The 13,444-nt window shown below is 37.4% G+C and overlaps 1 protein-coding gene across 4 annotated transcripts in view; it reads left to right on the plus strand.

Moving 5' to 3' along the window:
* Positions 1-13,444, plus strand: part of PIGF (phosphatidylinositol glycan anchor biosynthesis class F) — a 41,558-nt gene that overhangs the window by 4,099 nt on the left and 24,015 nt on the right. For all 4 annotated transcript variants that reach the window (XR_008522148.2, XM_009237345.3, XM_063713707.1 and 1 more), the window contains exon 4: positions 605-721. Coding sequence is in view for 3 of the 4 variants with exons in the window: in XM_009237345.3 (XP_009235620.1) it covers positions 605-721 (117 nt within the window). In the remaining variant the exon portion in view is untranslated. The remainder of the gene's footprint in view (positions 1-604; positions 722-13,444) is intronic.

Below are 13,444 nucleotides of genomic sequence, written 5' to 3' on the forward strand. Positions count from 1 at the left end.
CACTAAACTGACAGGTTATTCTTTTCTAGATGGGAGAGAACAAGACCTTTGTAATGGAAAATGGTGGTTCCTGTCTAATCCATTTTAAAGTAGAATGAATGTGTCTGGCACATTGGTTCTCAAAATGTGGTTTTCAAACCAGCAGCATCAGCATTTTATCAAAATGCAAATACTCAAGCTTCAGTCAGAAACTCTAGGGGTAGAGCCCCCGCCAGTCTTTAGTTTATCCAGCTCTCCAGGTGTTTCCAATATATGTTAACATTGAACCACTAGTTGTAGAGAAAGTTCCAGAGGCTATTGAGGAGAAAGCTAACTATCTAGAAATGGATTTTGTTTGTTTGTTTTTGCAATGAAAGTCTCAGCATGGATCCTAGGGTCTTTAACACTTCTGAAATCTATCATTAAAGCGAAATACTTGCTAGATTGTTTTTTAAAGCTACACGTTGGTGGTAAAATTATTTATAGTCATCATTTTGGTGGCATTCATATTGCCTTTCAAAGTAAAGCATAGGAAGATATTTCATATTTTACTTATATAATAAAGATTATGTATGTGTATGTGTACCTTTAACACTTTTTTAAAAATTAATCTTTTTTTTTCTAGGTTGGCATTGGAAACATTTTTATTTGCAGTTATTTTGTCTGCTTTTACTACTGTGCCTTGCTTATGTTTGTTAGGACCAAACCTCAAAGCATGGCTAAGAGTGTTCAGTAGAAATGGGTAAGTTTTAATTTTATATTATAATGATATTGAAATTAAAAAATAATTAATGAAGTATTTTTCTATTCATGGCAGTTTGCTGATTATTCTGAGTGCTTCTCATTGCTGATGGTGCTCAGAGATGCCTTAAGGGATCACTGCAATTGGGGACTGGGGACAGGGCAGGCAGAACTACAAGCCCCTCCCTCCGCATTAGCAAGGTCAGCTCTGCTTTTTTCTGTGTGGTAGAATTCCACCTACCCTTTTGTTTGTTTAAAAAAAAAAGAAGAAGAAATAAAAAAAAAATTCTGCTATTAAAAGAAAGCCTTGAAAACCATGGTTCTGGGATAATTTGGCACTGTGATAAAACTGCTGTAAATAAAATTGCTTACATACATTTTATAAGGTAGAAGTGGGGTCCACAATCTAAAAATGTGTTGTGTAACAATGATAATTTCTTGTTTAGCCTTTTTCGTGATAAGATACCGAGCGCAAGTTTTATGAGATTTCATTTCCTTGGCAGCCGTATATGTTTTCAGCATGGCTAAGTTAAAATTTTAACTTCTTGAAAGTCATTTAAATGATATGCACCAGAAATAGTGGAGATCTAGCTAAGAAAGCCAGAAGGTTATTTGATTCTTTCCTATTTATCACCCAGCAGCAAGAACTTCTTGAGCACTTACTCTGTGCTCTGTGTTATGCTAAGCTGTGTGGTTTCTGAAGTATTAGGAGGATTCGTTTTTTTTTTTTTTTTTTTTTTGAGACGGAACCTCGCTCTGTCGCCAGGCTGGAGTGCACTGGCATGATTTCGGCTCACTGCAACCTCCACCTCCCAGGTTCAAGTGATTCTCCTGCCTCAGCCTCCCAAGTAGCTGGGACTACAGGTGCACGCCACCATGCCCAGCTAATTTTTGTATTTTTAGTAGAGATGGGGTTTCACCACATTGGCAAGGATGGTCTTAATCTTGACCTCATGATCTGCCCTGCCTCGCCTCCCAAAGTGCTGGGATTACAGGTGTGAGCCACCCCACCCGGCCTTATTAGGAAGATTCTTTTTCTGAGGAGCTTATCTGTTCAAGGGACAAAAATGAGCAAATAACATCAGATTACAAATGTGTAAATCCAGCAATAAGTGCTGTAGGAACTCAAAGGGACAGAGCATCAGTAAAGAATGGAGGGGGAGATGGGAATGATCTATCATGGACTTAAGTCAAGAGTATATGATTTGGTGAGACCAAGAAGGAAGAGAAAGGCACCTCGTGCAAGGAGAATGGATAAAAGCATTGAAACTGAAATGAACAGGGTATTTTTGTGTGATTTGAAAGGTAACAGTCCAATGAGAGCAAAAGATGCATGCTGAGTAGCTTGGCTTCATAAATTACCGACTTATTCCCTTTGAAATCAGTACTGTTTGGGACGGGTGTGGTGGCTCACGCCTGTAATCTCAGCACTTTGGGAGGCCAAGGCGGGTGGATCACCTGAGGTCAGGAGTTCAAGACCAGCCTGGCCAACCTGGTGAAACCCCATCTCTACTAAAAATACAAAAATTAGCTGGGCATGGTGGCGGGTGCCTGTAGTCCCAGCTACTTGGGAAGCTGAGGCAGGAGAATTGCTTGAACCCAGGAGGCGGAGGTTGCAGTGAGGCGAGATCGCACCACTGGACTCCAGCCTGGGCAACACAGTGAGACTGTGTCTAAAAAAAAAAAAAAAAAAAGGAATTAGTACTGTTTGTTTTCCCTTGGAACCGTCTTCTAATATTCATAAAGTCTCTAGAAAACAGAAGTGTAACAACTGAAAGCATTTTCTACATTATTACCATAATATCCCAAATGGTATTAATTGCTTTTAGCCTTTTAGTTTGAAATTTTTAAATAGTGAAATTGGATTGAAATCTTGTTACTTTGGATTAGTGATTTCTCCAGTTTTCAAATCTGTGTCTAATAATGGGTGTATTTGGGGGAAATACTGTCATGTGATTTTACAATTAGTTCTGCTGTAATGTGGCCTGTGTGTTCCTAAAAATCACTACGCTGTACAAAATGGGCAATAAAAACCACAGAGCTTATGGGAAAGATGGGGTTAGGTCATAACACTAAAACAATTCATCAGTGACATGTAGAGAGAAGATGGGAACTTAATAAAAATGGTAGCACAGTTTTACACGTGTAAAATGGTTACAAAATACAGGCATACCTCATTTTATTGTTCCTAACTTTATTGTACTTCTCAGATATTGCTCAGATACTGTTTTTTATAAATTGAAGGTTTGTGGCAACCCTGCATCAAGCAAATGTATCAGCACCATTTTTCCAATAGCATGTGTTCTCTTCATTGGAAACTCTCACAATATTTCAAGCTTTTTCATTATTATTATATCTATTATGGTGATCTGTGGTCTTTGCTGTTACTTTTTGTCATTGTTTTGGGGCACCATGGCTCATGCCCATATAAGATGACGATCTTAAGATCTTAATAAATGTTGTACGTGTTCTGACTGCTTCACCACCAACATGTTCTCTCTCTCTCTTTCCCTCCCCCACCCTCCCTCTGTCTCCCCTCCCTGTTCCCTGAGATACAAAAATATCAAATTTAGGCCAGTTAATAACCCTACTATGGTCTCTTAAGTGTTCAAGTGAAAGGAAAAAGTTTACTTGTCTCTCACTTTAAATCAAAAGCTAGAAGTGATTAAGCTTAATGAAAAAATTAGGTTGTCAAGAACTGAGACGGACTAAAAGTGAAGCCCCTTGTGCCAAATAGCCAAGTTGTGAATGCAAAGGAAAAGTTCTTAAAGGAAATTTAAAGTCTACTCTAGTAAACACATGAGTGACAAGAAAGTGGAACAGCCTTATTGCTGATGGGGAGAAAGTTTTATGGTCTGGACGAAAGATCAAACCAGGTACAACATTCTAAGCCAAATCCTAATCCAGAGTAAGGCTCTCACTCTCTTCAATTCTGTGAAGGCTGAAAGAGGTGAGAAAGTTACAGAAGAAAGGTTTGAAACTAGCAGTGGTTGATTCATGAGGCTTAAGGAAAGAAACCATCACCATCACATAAAAGTGCAAGGTGAAGCAACAAGTGCTGATGTAGAAGCTGGAGCAAGTGATCCAGAAGATCTGGCTAAGATCGTTGGTGAAGGTGGGTAAATAACAGATTTTTAATGTAGACAAAACAGCCTTCTATTGAAAGAAGATGCCATCTAGGACTTTTAAAGTTAGAGAGGAGAAGTCAGTGGCCACCTTCAATGCTTGACAGGCTGACTCTCTTGTTAGGGGCCAGTGCAGCTAGAGACTTTAAGTTGAAGTCAATGCTAATTTACCATTTTGCAAATCCTAGGGCCCTTAAGAATATGCTGAATCTACTTTGCCTATATACTGTCAATGGAACAGCACATCTGTTTATAACATGGTTTACTGAATATTTTAAGCTCACTTTTGAGACCTACTGCTCAGAAAAAAAAAATCCTTTCAAAATATTGCTGCTCATTGACAATGTGCCTAGTCACCCAAGAGCTCTGTAGGAGATGTACAAGAATATTAATTTTTTTTCATGCCTACAACGCAAGATCCATTCTGTAGCCTATGGATCAAGGAGTAATTTTGATTTTCAAGTCTTATTACTTAAGAAACACATTTTGTAAGGCTATAGCTGCCATAGATAGTGATTCCTCTGATGGATTTGGAAAAAGTAAATTGAAAACCTTCTGGAAAGGACCATTCTAGATGGATGCCATTGAGGACATTTGTGATTCAAGGGAGGAGATAAAAATATCAACATTGACGAGAAGCTGATTCCATTCCTCATGAATGATGTCGAGAGGTTCAGGACTTCAGTGGAGGAAACCACTGCAGATGTGGTGGAAATAGCCAGAGCACTAGAATTAGAACAGGAGCCTGAAGATGTGACTGAGTTGCTGCAACATTATGATAAAACTTGAACAGATGAGGAATTACTTCTGGATGAGAAAGAAAATGGTCTCCTGAGATGGAATCTACTGGTGAAGATGCCATGAATATTGTTGAAATGACAACAAAGGATTTAGGATATTGCATAAACTTAGTTAATAAAGCAAAGCAATGGCAGGGTTTGAGAGGGTTGACTCCAATTTTGAAAGAAGGTCTACTCTGGGTAAAATGCTATCAAACAGCATGGCACGCTACAGATAAATCTTTTCTGGAAGGAAGAGTCAATTGATGCAACCAACTTCATGGTTAAAATTTCACTTTAAGAAATTGCTGGCTGGGCTCGGTGGCTCATGCCTGTAATCCCAGCACTTTGGGAGGCTGAGGCAGGCAGATCACTTGAGGTCAGGAGTTTGAGACCAGCCTGGCCAACATGGTGAAACTCTGTCTCTACTAAAAATACAAGAAAAATTAGCTGGGCGTGCTGGTAGGCACCTGTAATCCCAGCTACTTGGGAGGCTGAGGCACAAGAATCGCTTTAACCCAGGAGGCAGAGGTTGCAGTGAGCCGAGATTGTGCCACTGCTCTCCAGCCTGGGCGATAGAGTGAGACTCAGTCTTAAAAAAGAAAAGAAATTTCCACAGCCTCCCCAACCACCACCCTGATCAGTCAGCAGCCATCAACATGAAGGCCACACCTTCCACCAGCAAAAAGATTACAACTTGCTGAAGGCTCAGATAATTATTAACATTTCTTAGTAATAAAGTATTTTTAAACTATGTGCATTTAAAAAACATAATGCTATTGTCCACTTAATAGACTATGATATAGTAGAAATATAACTTTTATACGCACCGGGAAACCAGAAAATACATATGACTCACTTTATTGTGCAATTTGCTTTATTCTGGTGGTCTGGAACCAAATCTGCAGTATCTAAAAGGTATGCCTGCACCCAAGTATTACAATAAATATAGCACTTTTCCTTGGAAAAGGTTTCCTTGGTAAAGGTTTACTTCTGGAAATAGACATGAGAAGGGTTGCCTATTGTGAGTTATTGCGAAGTGGTGAGATGGTTGTTGGAAATCTGAGGGAAAATTAACACCAGATGTGCGTATGTGTGGCTCATGACACATAGTAAACTGAGGTAGCTGGGAGGTGGGTATTTTTTAAAACGGTATTGAGGTATAATTCACATACCGTACACAACAATTCAGTGGTTTTTTGCAACCACTAATCTACTTACTGTCTCTATAGATTTGCCTATCCTGGAAATTTGTTATAAATTGGGTCCTGTAATATGTGATCTTTTGTGACTGCCTTTTCTTACTTAGCATAATGTTTTCAAGGTTTATCTATGTTGTAGCATGCTTCAGTACTTCATTCCTTTTTGTGGCTGAATAATATTCCATTGTATGGGTATATATCAAATTTTGTTTACCCATTTATCAGTCGATGGACATCTAGGTTCTTTCCACATTTTGCATTTTGGCTGTTGTGAATAAGCTGCATCAAACATTTGTGTATAGTTTTTTTTATGGACATATGTGTTTATTTCTCTTGGGTATGCCTAGAAGCGGGATTGCTGGGTCACATGGTAGTGTTAAGGGTTTGAGAAGCAAGCTCCAGTGTTCAAACTCTATAAAGTGCAGTTTGGTACTATCTGTAAAAATTACAAATACACTTCTTCAACCCAGCAATTCTACTTCTTGGATTTTTATCCAGTAGATATACTTGCACACTTACAAAATGTTGAATATATAAGATTACTCATTTCAGCATTGAAAATTACCTAAATATCCTTTAATAAGGGATAGGGTTAGGATAAATGTAACCCACACTGTGAAGTACTATGCATTTGTAAAAACTAAACACATAAAAACAGAAAAAAACCCCAAAACAAAACTGTTTATTTACTGATAAGTTAGTGGAAAAAAGCAAGGTGAAAAAATGTGTACAGGATGCTACCATTTACGTAAAAAGTTGTCAGAGGGCACAGATACATGTATATTTCTGGAAGGACGTGTGAGAAACTGATAAAACCTGTTGTCTCTTGCGAGGGGATCTGAGAAGCTAGAGGACAAAGTGAGGAGACTTTCCACTGAATATCCTTTGCTATCTTTTGAAATTTAAACCACATTAATGTACTACCTAGTCAAAATAAAAGTTATAATGAGTTAGATTTTGCCAGTACTTAACTTTCTTCTTGCTTATGGAAAGTAGGCCTATGTCAGGAAATTGCTAGATTTTTCTGATGTCACCTAAACTTCAGTAGACTGCAAAAGTTGTCCTAAAATTTCCAACATACTGGAGAACAGCCTAGTCTCCAGAGGACTATGGCTAAAAATTATCAATTTGTAATGTAAAACATTTTATATAATATCACATAGCACATGACATGAAATAGCAATGCAAAAATATTTTAATAACTTTTAAAGCATTTTCGTTATAGTTTCTCAGAGCAATCTAGTGAGATGCTCACTTTCACCATTTTCTAGATGAAGAACCTAGAAAGCTGACAAGTTAAGTGATTTGCCCCAGTTCTGTAGCCAGGAAGTAGTAGAGCTGGGATTGGAATCTAGATCATTAGATGGTATAGAAGTTAGACGACTCCAGTAATTGAGGATCAGAAAACAGGTTCTTGCCCTGTTTTTACTACTTAGCAGCCAAGTGATCTTAGACAAGCTACTTAACTTCACATATCCTTATATGTAATATGATTGGAATAAAACCAGTATGTACTTTGCAGGGCTATGTCAGAACTGAGTGAAATGAATGAAATCAAATAGGTGCTCAAGAAATGTTTGTTGAATGGATTAAAAAATGTCAGGGAGCATTTTATATATCATACTTTCAGTCCTTACTGCAGTTTGTCTCAGTATTTCTTCCTAGTTTAGGTGACAGACTAAGGAGCACAGTGCATAGATAACTATGGAGGAGGGCTGGTTTTTTCATTTAATTTAATGTGAAGTTAATTTGAACTTTGACATAAGAGAAGAATCTAAGTCTTTTATGTTTCCACCATAAACTAGAGTTAGTCCACTTCTTCTTTGTACTTTTATTATACTTCCAAATTTTGCTATAGAAAGCATGTCAAATTTTGAATAAGCTAGGAAATAATTAGATTAACTTGTTGAACATTAGTTTGCCCTCTTAAATGTTCACTTTTAAGCAAAAATGTTTAAAAATTCAAAGATCTATGGTTTTGCAGTGATAATATAAATATTCACAAAAAATTACTAGTTATACTGAGATTGCTTTAATATGTAGTTAGCATTATTCATATTGAATCACAACTTTATTTTTTAATTTTTATTTTTTTGTGTGTACATAGTAGATATATACATTTCTGGAGTACATGAGATATTTTGATACAGACACAATGCATAATAATCACATTAGGGTATTCACATCAAGCATTTATCTTTTGTATGTATGGTTGTACAAGCAATCTAATTATACTCTTAGTTATTTTTAAATGTACAGTTAAATTATTATTGACTATAGTCACCCTGTTTTGCTATCAAATACTAGATCTTACTCATTCTATCTTTTTCGTGCCTATTAATCACATTCTCTGCACCCCCCCACCCCCACTACTACCCTTCCCAGCCTGTGGTAACCATCCTTTTACTCTCTATCTCCATGAGTTCAATTGTTTTTTTAACTCCCACAAATAAGTGAGAACATGCGAAGTTTGCCTTTCTGTGCCTGGCTTATTTCATTTAACATAATGACCTCCAGTTCTGTCCACATTGTTGCAAATGGCAGGATCTCATTATTTTTTAATGGCCAAGTGGTACTCCACTGCATGTATGTATCACTTTTTTTTTAATCCATTAGTCTGTTGATGGACGCTTAGGTTGCTTCCAAGTCTTGGCTATTGTGATTAGTGATGCAATAAACATGGGAGTCCAGCTATCTCTTCAATATACTGATTTCCTTTCTTTTGGGTATGTACCTAGCAATGTGATTGCTGGATCATATGCTAGATCTGTTTTTATTTTTTTGAGAACTGATCTCCATAATGGTTGTACTAATTTACATTCCCACCAACGGTATATGAGAGTTCTCTTTCTCCACATCCTTGCCAGCATTTGTTATTGCCTGCCTTTTGGATAAAAGCCATTTTAACTGGGGTGAGATGATAATCTCATTGTAGTATTGATTTGCCTTTCTCTGACGACCAGTGATATTGAGCACCTTTTCATATACCTGTTTACCACCTGTATGTCTTTTTTTGAGAAATGTCTATTCAGATCTTTTGCCCATTTTTTAATTGGATTATTAGGGTTTTTTTTCCCTGTAGAGTTGTTTGAGCTCCCTATATAGTCTGGTTATTAACCCTTTGTTAGATAGATAGATTGGAAATATTTTCTTCCATTCTGTGGGTTGTCTCTTCACTTTCTTGATTGTTTCTTTTGCTGTACAGAAGCTTTTTAACTTGATGTGATTCCATTTGTCCATTTATGCTTTGGTTGCCTGTGCTTGTGGGGTATTATTCAAGAAATCTTAGCCCAATCCAGTGTCCTGGAAAGTTTCCCCAATGTTTCCTTTTAGTAGTTTCATAGTTTGTGGTCTTATATTTAAGTCTTTCATCCATCTTGGTTTGATTTTTGTATATGGCGAGAGTTAGGGGTCTAGTTTCATTCTTCTGCATATGGATATCCAGTTTTCCTGCCACCACTTATGGAAGAGACTGCTCTTTCCCCAGTGTGTGTTCTTGGCATCTCTGATGAAATGAGCTCACTGTAGATGTATGGATTTACTTCTGGGTTCTCTATTTGTTCTATTGATCTATGTGCCTGTTTTTATGCCAGTACCTTGCTGTTTTGGTTACAGTAGCTCTGTAGTATAATTTGAGTCAAGTAATATGATTCCTCCAGTTTTGTTCTTTTTGCTCAGGATAGCTTTGGCTATTCTGGGTCTTTGTGGTTCCATATAAATTTTAGGATTGTTTGTTATATTTATGTGAAGAATATTATTGATATTTTGATAGGGATTGCGTTGAATCTGTGGATTGCTTTGGGTAGTATGGATATTTTAACAATATTGATTCTTCCAGTTCACGAACATGAAATATCTTTCCATTTTTTGTATCCTCTTCAATTTCTCTCATCAGTGTTTTATAGTTTTCATTGTAGATCTCTTTCACTTCTTTGGTGAAGTTAATTCATAGATATTTAATTTTATTTCTAGCTGTTATAAATGGGATTACTTTTTTATTTCTTTTTCAGATTATTTGCTGTTGGCATATAGAAATGCTACTGATTTTTGTATGTTGATTTTGTATCCTGCAACTTTACTCAATTTGTTTATCAGTTCTAATGGTTTTTGGTTGTCTTTAGGTTTTTCCAAATATACGATTATATCATCTGCAAACAAGGATAATTTGACTTCTTTCTTTCCAATATGGATGCCCTTTATTTTTTTCTGTCATCTGATTGCTCTAGCTAGGACTTCCTGAGTCACAACTTTAATTTCAAAGAATTCTTTTTTTTTTTTTTTTCTTTTATTATTATTATTATTATACTTTAGGTTTTATGGTACATGTGCACAATGTGCAGGTAAGTTACATATGTATACATGTGCCATGCTGGTGTGCTGCACCCACCAACTCGTCATCTAGCATTAGGTATATCTCCCAGTGCTATCCCTCCCCCCTCCCCCCACCCCACAACAGTCCCCAGAGTGTGATGTTCCCCTTCCTGTGTCCATGTGTTCTCATTGTTTAATTCCCACCTATGAGTGAGAATATGCGGTGTTTGGTTTTTTGTTCTTGCGATAGTTTACTGAGAATGATGATTTCCAGTTTCATCCATGTCCCTACAAAGGACGTGAACTCATCATTTTTTATGGCTGCATAGTATTCCATGGTGTATATGTGCCACATTTTCTTAATCCAGTCTATCATTGTTGGACATTTGGGTTGGTTCCAAGTCTTTGCTATTGTGAATAATGCCGCAATAAACATACGTGTGCATGTGTCTTTAGAGCAGCATGATTTATAGTCCTTTGGGTATATACCCAGTAATGGGATGGCTGGGTCGAATGGAATTTCTAGTTCTAGATCCCTGAGGAATCGCCACACTGACTTCCACAAGGGTTGAACTAGTTTACAGTCCCACCAACAGTGTAAAAGTGTTCCTATTTCTCCACATCCTCTCCAGCACCTGTTGTTTCCTGACTTTTTAATGATTGCCATTCTAACTGGTGTGAGATGGTATCTCATTGTGGTTTTGATTTGCATTTCTCTGATGGCCAGTGATGGTGAGCATTTTTTCATGTGTTTTTTGGCTGCATAAATGTCTTCTTTTGAGAAGTGTCTGTTCATGTCCTTCGCCCACTTTTTGATGGGGTTGTTTGTTTTTTTCTTGTAAATTTGTTGGAGTTCATTGTAGATTCTGGATATTAGCCCTTTGTCAGATGAGTAGGTTGCGAAAATTTTCTCCCATTTTGTAGGTTGCCTGTTCACTCTGATGGTAGTTTCTTTTGCTGTGCAGAAGCTCTTGAGTTTAATTAGATCCCATTTGTCAATTTTGGCTTTTGTGGCCATTGCTTTTGCTGTTTTAGACATGAAGTCCTTGCCCATGCCTATGTCCTGAATGGTAATGCCTAGGTTTTCTTCTAGGGTTTTTATGGTTTTAGGTCTAACATTTAAGTCTTTAATCCATCTTGAATTGATTTTTGTATAAGGTGTAAGGAAGGGATCCAGTTTCAGCTTTCTACATATGGCTAGCCAGTTTTCCCAGCACCATTTATTAAATAGGGAATCCTTTCCCCATTTCTTGTTTTTGTCAGATTTGTCAAAGATCAGATACTTGTAGATATGTGGCATTATTTCTGACGGCTCTGTTCTGTTCCATTGATCTATATCTCTGTTTTGGTACCAGTACCATGCTGTTTTGGTTACTGTAGCCTTGTAGTATAGTTTGAAGTCAGGTAGTGTGATGCCTCCAGCTTTGTTCTTTTGGCTTAGGATTGACTTGGCGATGCGGGCTCTTTTTTGGTTCCATATGAACTTTAAAGTAGTTTTTTCCAATTCTGTGAAGAAAGTCATTGGTAGCTTGATGGGGATGGCATTGAATCTGTAAATTACCTTGGGAAGGATGGCCATTTTCATGATATTGATTCTTCCTACCCATGAGCATGGAATGTTCTTCCATTTGTTTGTATCCTCTTTTATTTCCCTGAGCAGTGGTTTGTAGTTCTCCTTGAAGAGGTCTTTCACATCCCTTGTAAGTTGGATTCCTAGGTATTTGATTCTCTTTGAAGCAATTGTGAATGGGAGTTCACTCATGATTTGGCTCTCTGTTTGTCTGTTATTGATGTATAAGAATGCTTGTGATTTTTGCACATTGATTTTGTATCCTGAGACTTTGCTGAAGTTGCTTATCAGCTTAAGGAGATTTTGGGCTGAGACAATGGGGTTTTCTAGATATACTATCATGTCATCTGCAAACAGGGACAATTTGACTTCCTCTTTTCCTAATTGAATACCCTTGATTTCCTTCTCCTGCCTAATTGCCCTGGCCAGAACTTCCAACACTATGTTGAATAGAAGTGGTGAGAGAGGGCATCCCTGTCTTGTGCCAGTTTTCAAAGGGAATGCTTCCAGTTTTTGCCCATTCAGTATGATATTGGCTGTGGGTTTGTCATAAATAGCTCTTATTATTTTGAGATACGTCCCATCAATTCCTAATTTATTGAGAGTTTTTAGCATGAAGGGTTGTTGAATTTTGTCAAAGGCCTTTTCTGCATCTATTGAGATAATCATGTGGTTTTTGTCTTTCGTTCTGTTTATATGCTGGATTACATTTATTGATTTGCGTATATTGAACCAGCCTTGCATCCCAGGGATGAAGCCCACTTGATCATGGTGGATAAGCTTTTTGATGTGCTGCTGGATTCTGTTTGCCAGTATTTTATTGAGGATTTTTGCATCAATGTTCATCAAGGATATTGGTCTAAAATTCTCTTTTTTTGTTGTGTCTCTGCCAGGCTTTGGTATCAGGATGATGCTGGCCTCATAAAATGAGTTAGGGAGGATTCCCTCTTTTTCTATTGATTGGAATAGTTTCAGAAGGAATGGTACCAGCTCCTCCTTGTACCTCTGGTAGAATTCGGCTGTGAATCCATCTGGTCCTGGACTTTTTTTGGTTGGTAAGCTATTGATTATTGCCACAATTTCAGCTACTGTTATTGGTCTATTCAGAGATTCAACTTCTTCCTGGTTTAGTCTTGGGAGGGTGTATGTGTTGAGGAATTTATCCATTTCTTCTAGATTTTCTAGTTTATTTGCATAGAGGTGTTTGTAATATTCTCTGATGGTAGTTTGTATTTCTGTGGGATCGGTGGTGATATCCCCTTTATCATTTTTTATTGCATCTATTTGATTCTTCTCTCTTTTTTTCTTTATTAATCTTGCTAGCGGTCTATCAATTTTGTTGATCCTTTCAAAAAACCAGCTCCTGGATTCATTTATTTTTTGAAGGGTTTTTTGTGTCTCTATTTCCTTCAGTTCTGCTCTGATTTTAGTTATTTCTTGCCTTCTGCTAGCTTTTGAATGTGTTTGCTCTTGCTTTTCTAGTTCTTTTAATTGTGATGTTAGGGTGCCAATTTTGGATCTTTCCTGCTTTCTCTTGTGGGCATTTAGTGCTATAAATTTCCCTCTACACACTGCTTTGAATGCATCCCAGAGATTCTGGTATGTTGTGTCTTGGTTCTCGTTGGTTTCAAAGAACATCTTTATTTCTGCCTTCATTTCGTTATGTACCCAGTAGTCATTCAGGAGCAGGTTGTTCAGTTTCCACGTAGTTGAGCGGTTTTGAGTGAGATTCTTAAT

This window comes from Pongo abelii, chromosome 12, assembly GCF_028885655.2.
Source record: "Pongo abelii isolate AG06213 chromosome 12, NHGRI_mPonAbe1-v2.0_pri, whole genome shotgun sequence".
Lineage (NCBI taxonomy): Eukaryota > Metazoa > Chordata > Mammalia > Primates > Hominidae > Pongo > Pongo abelii.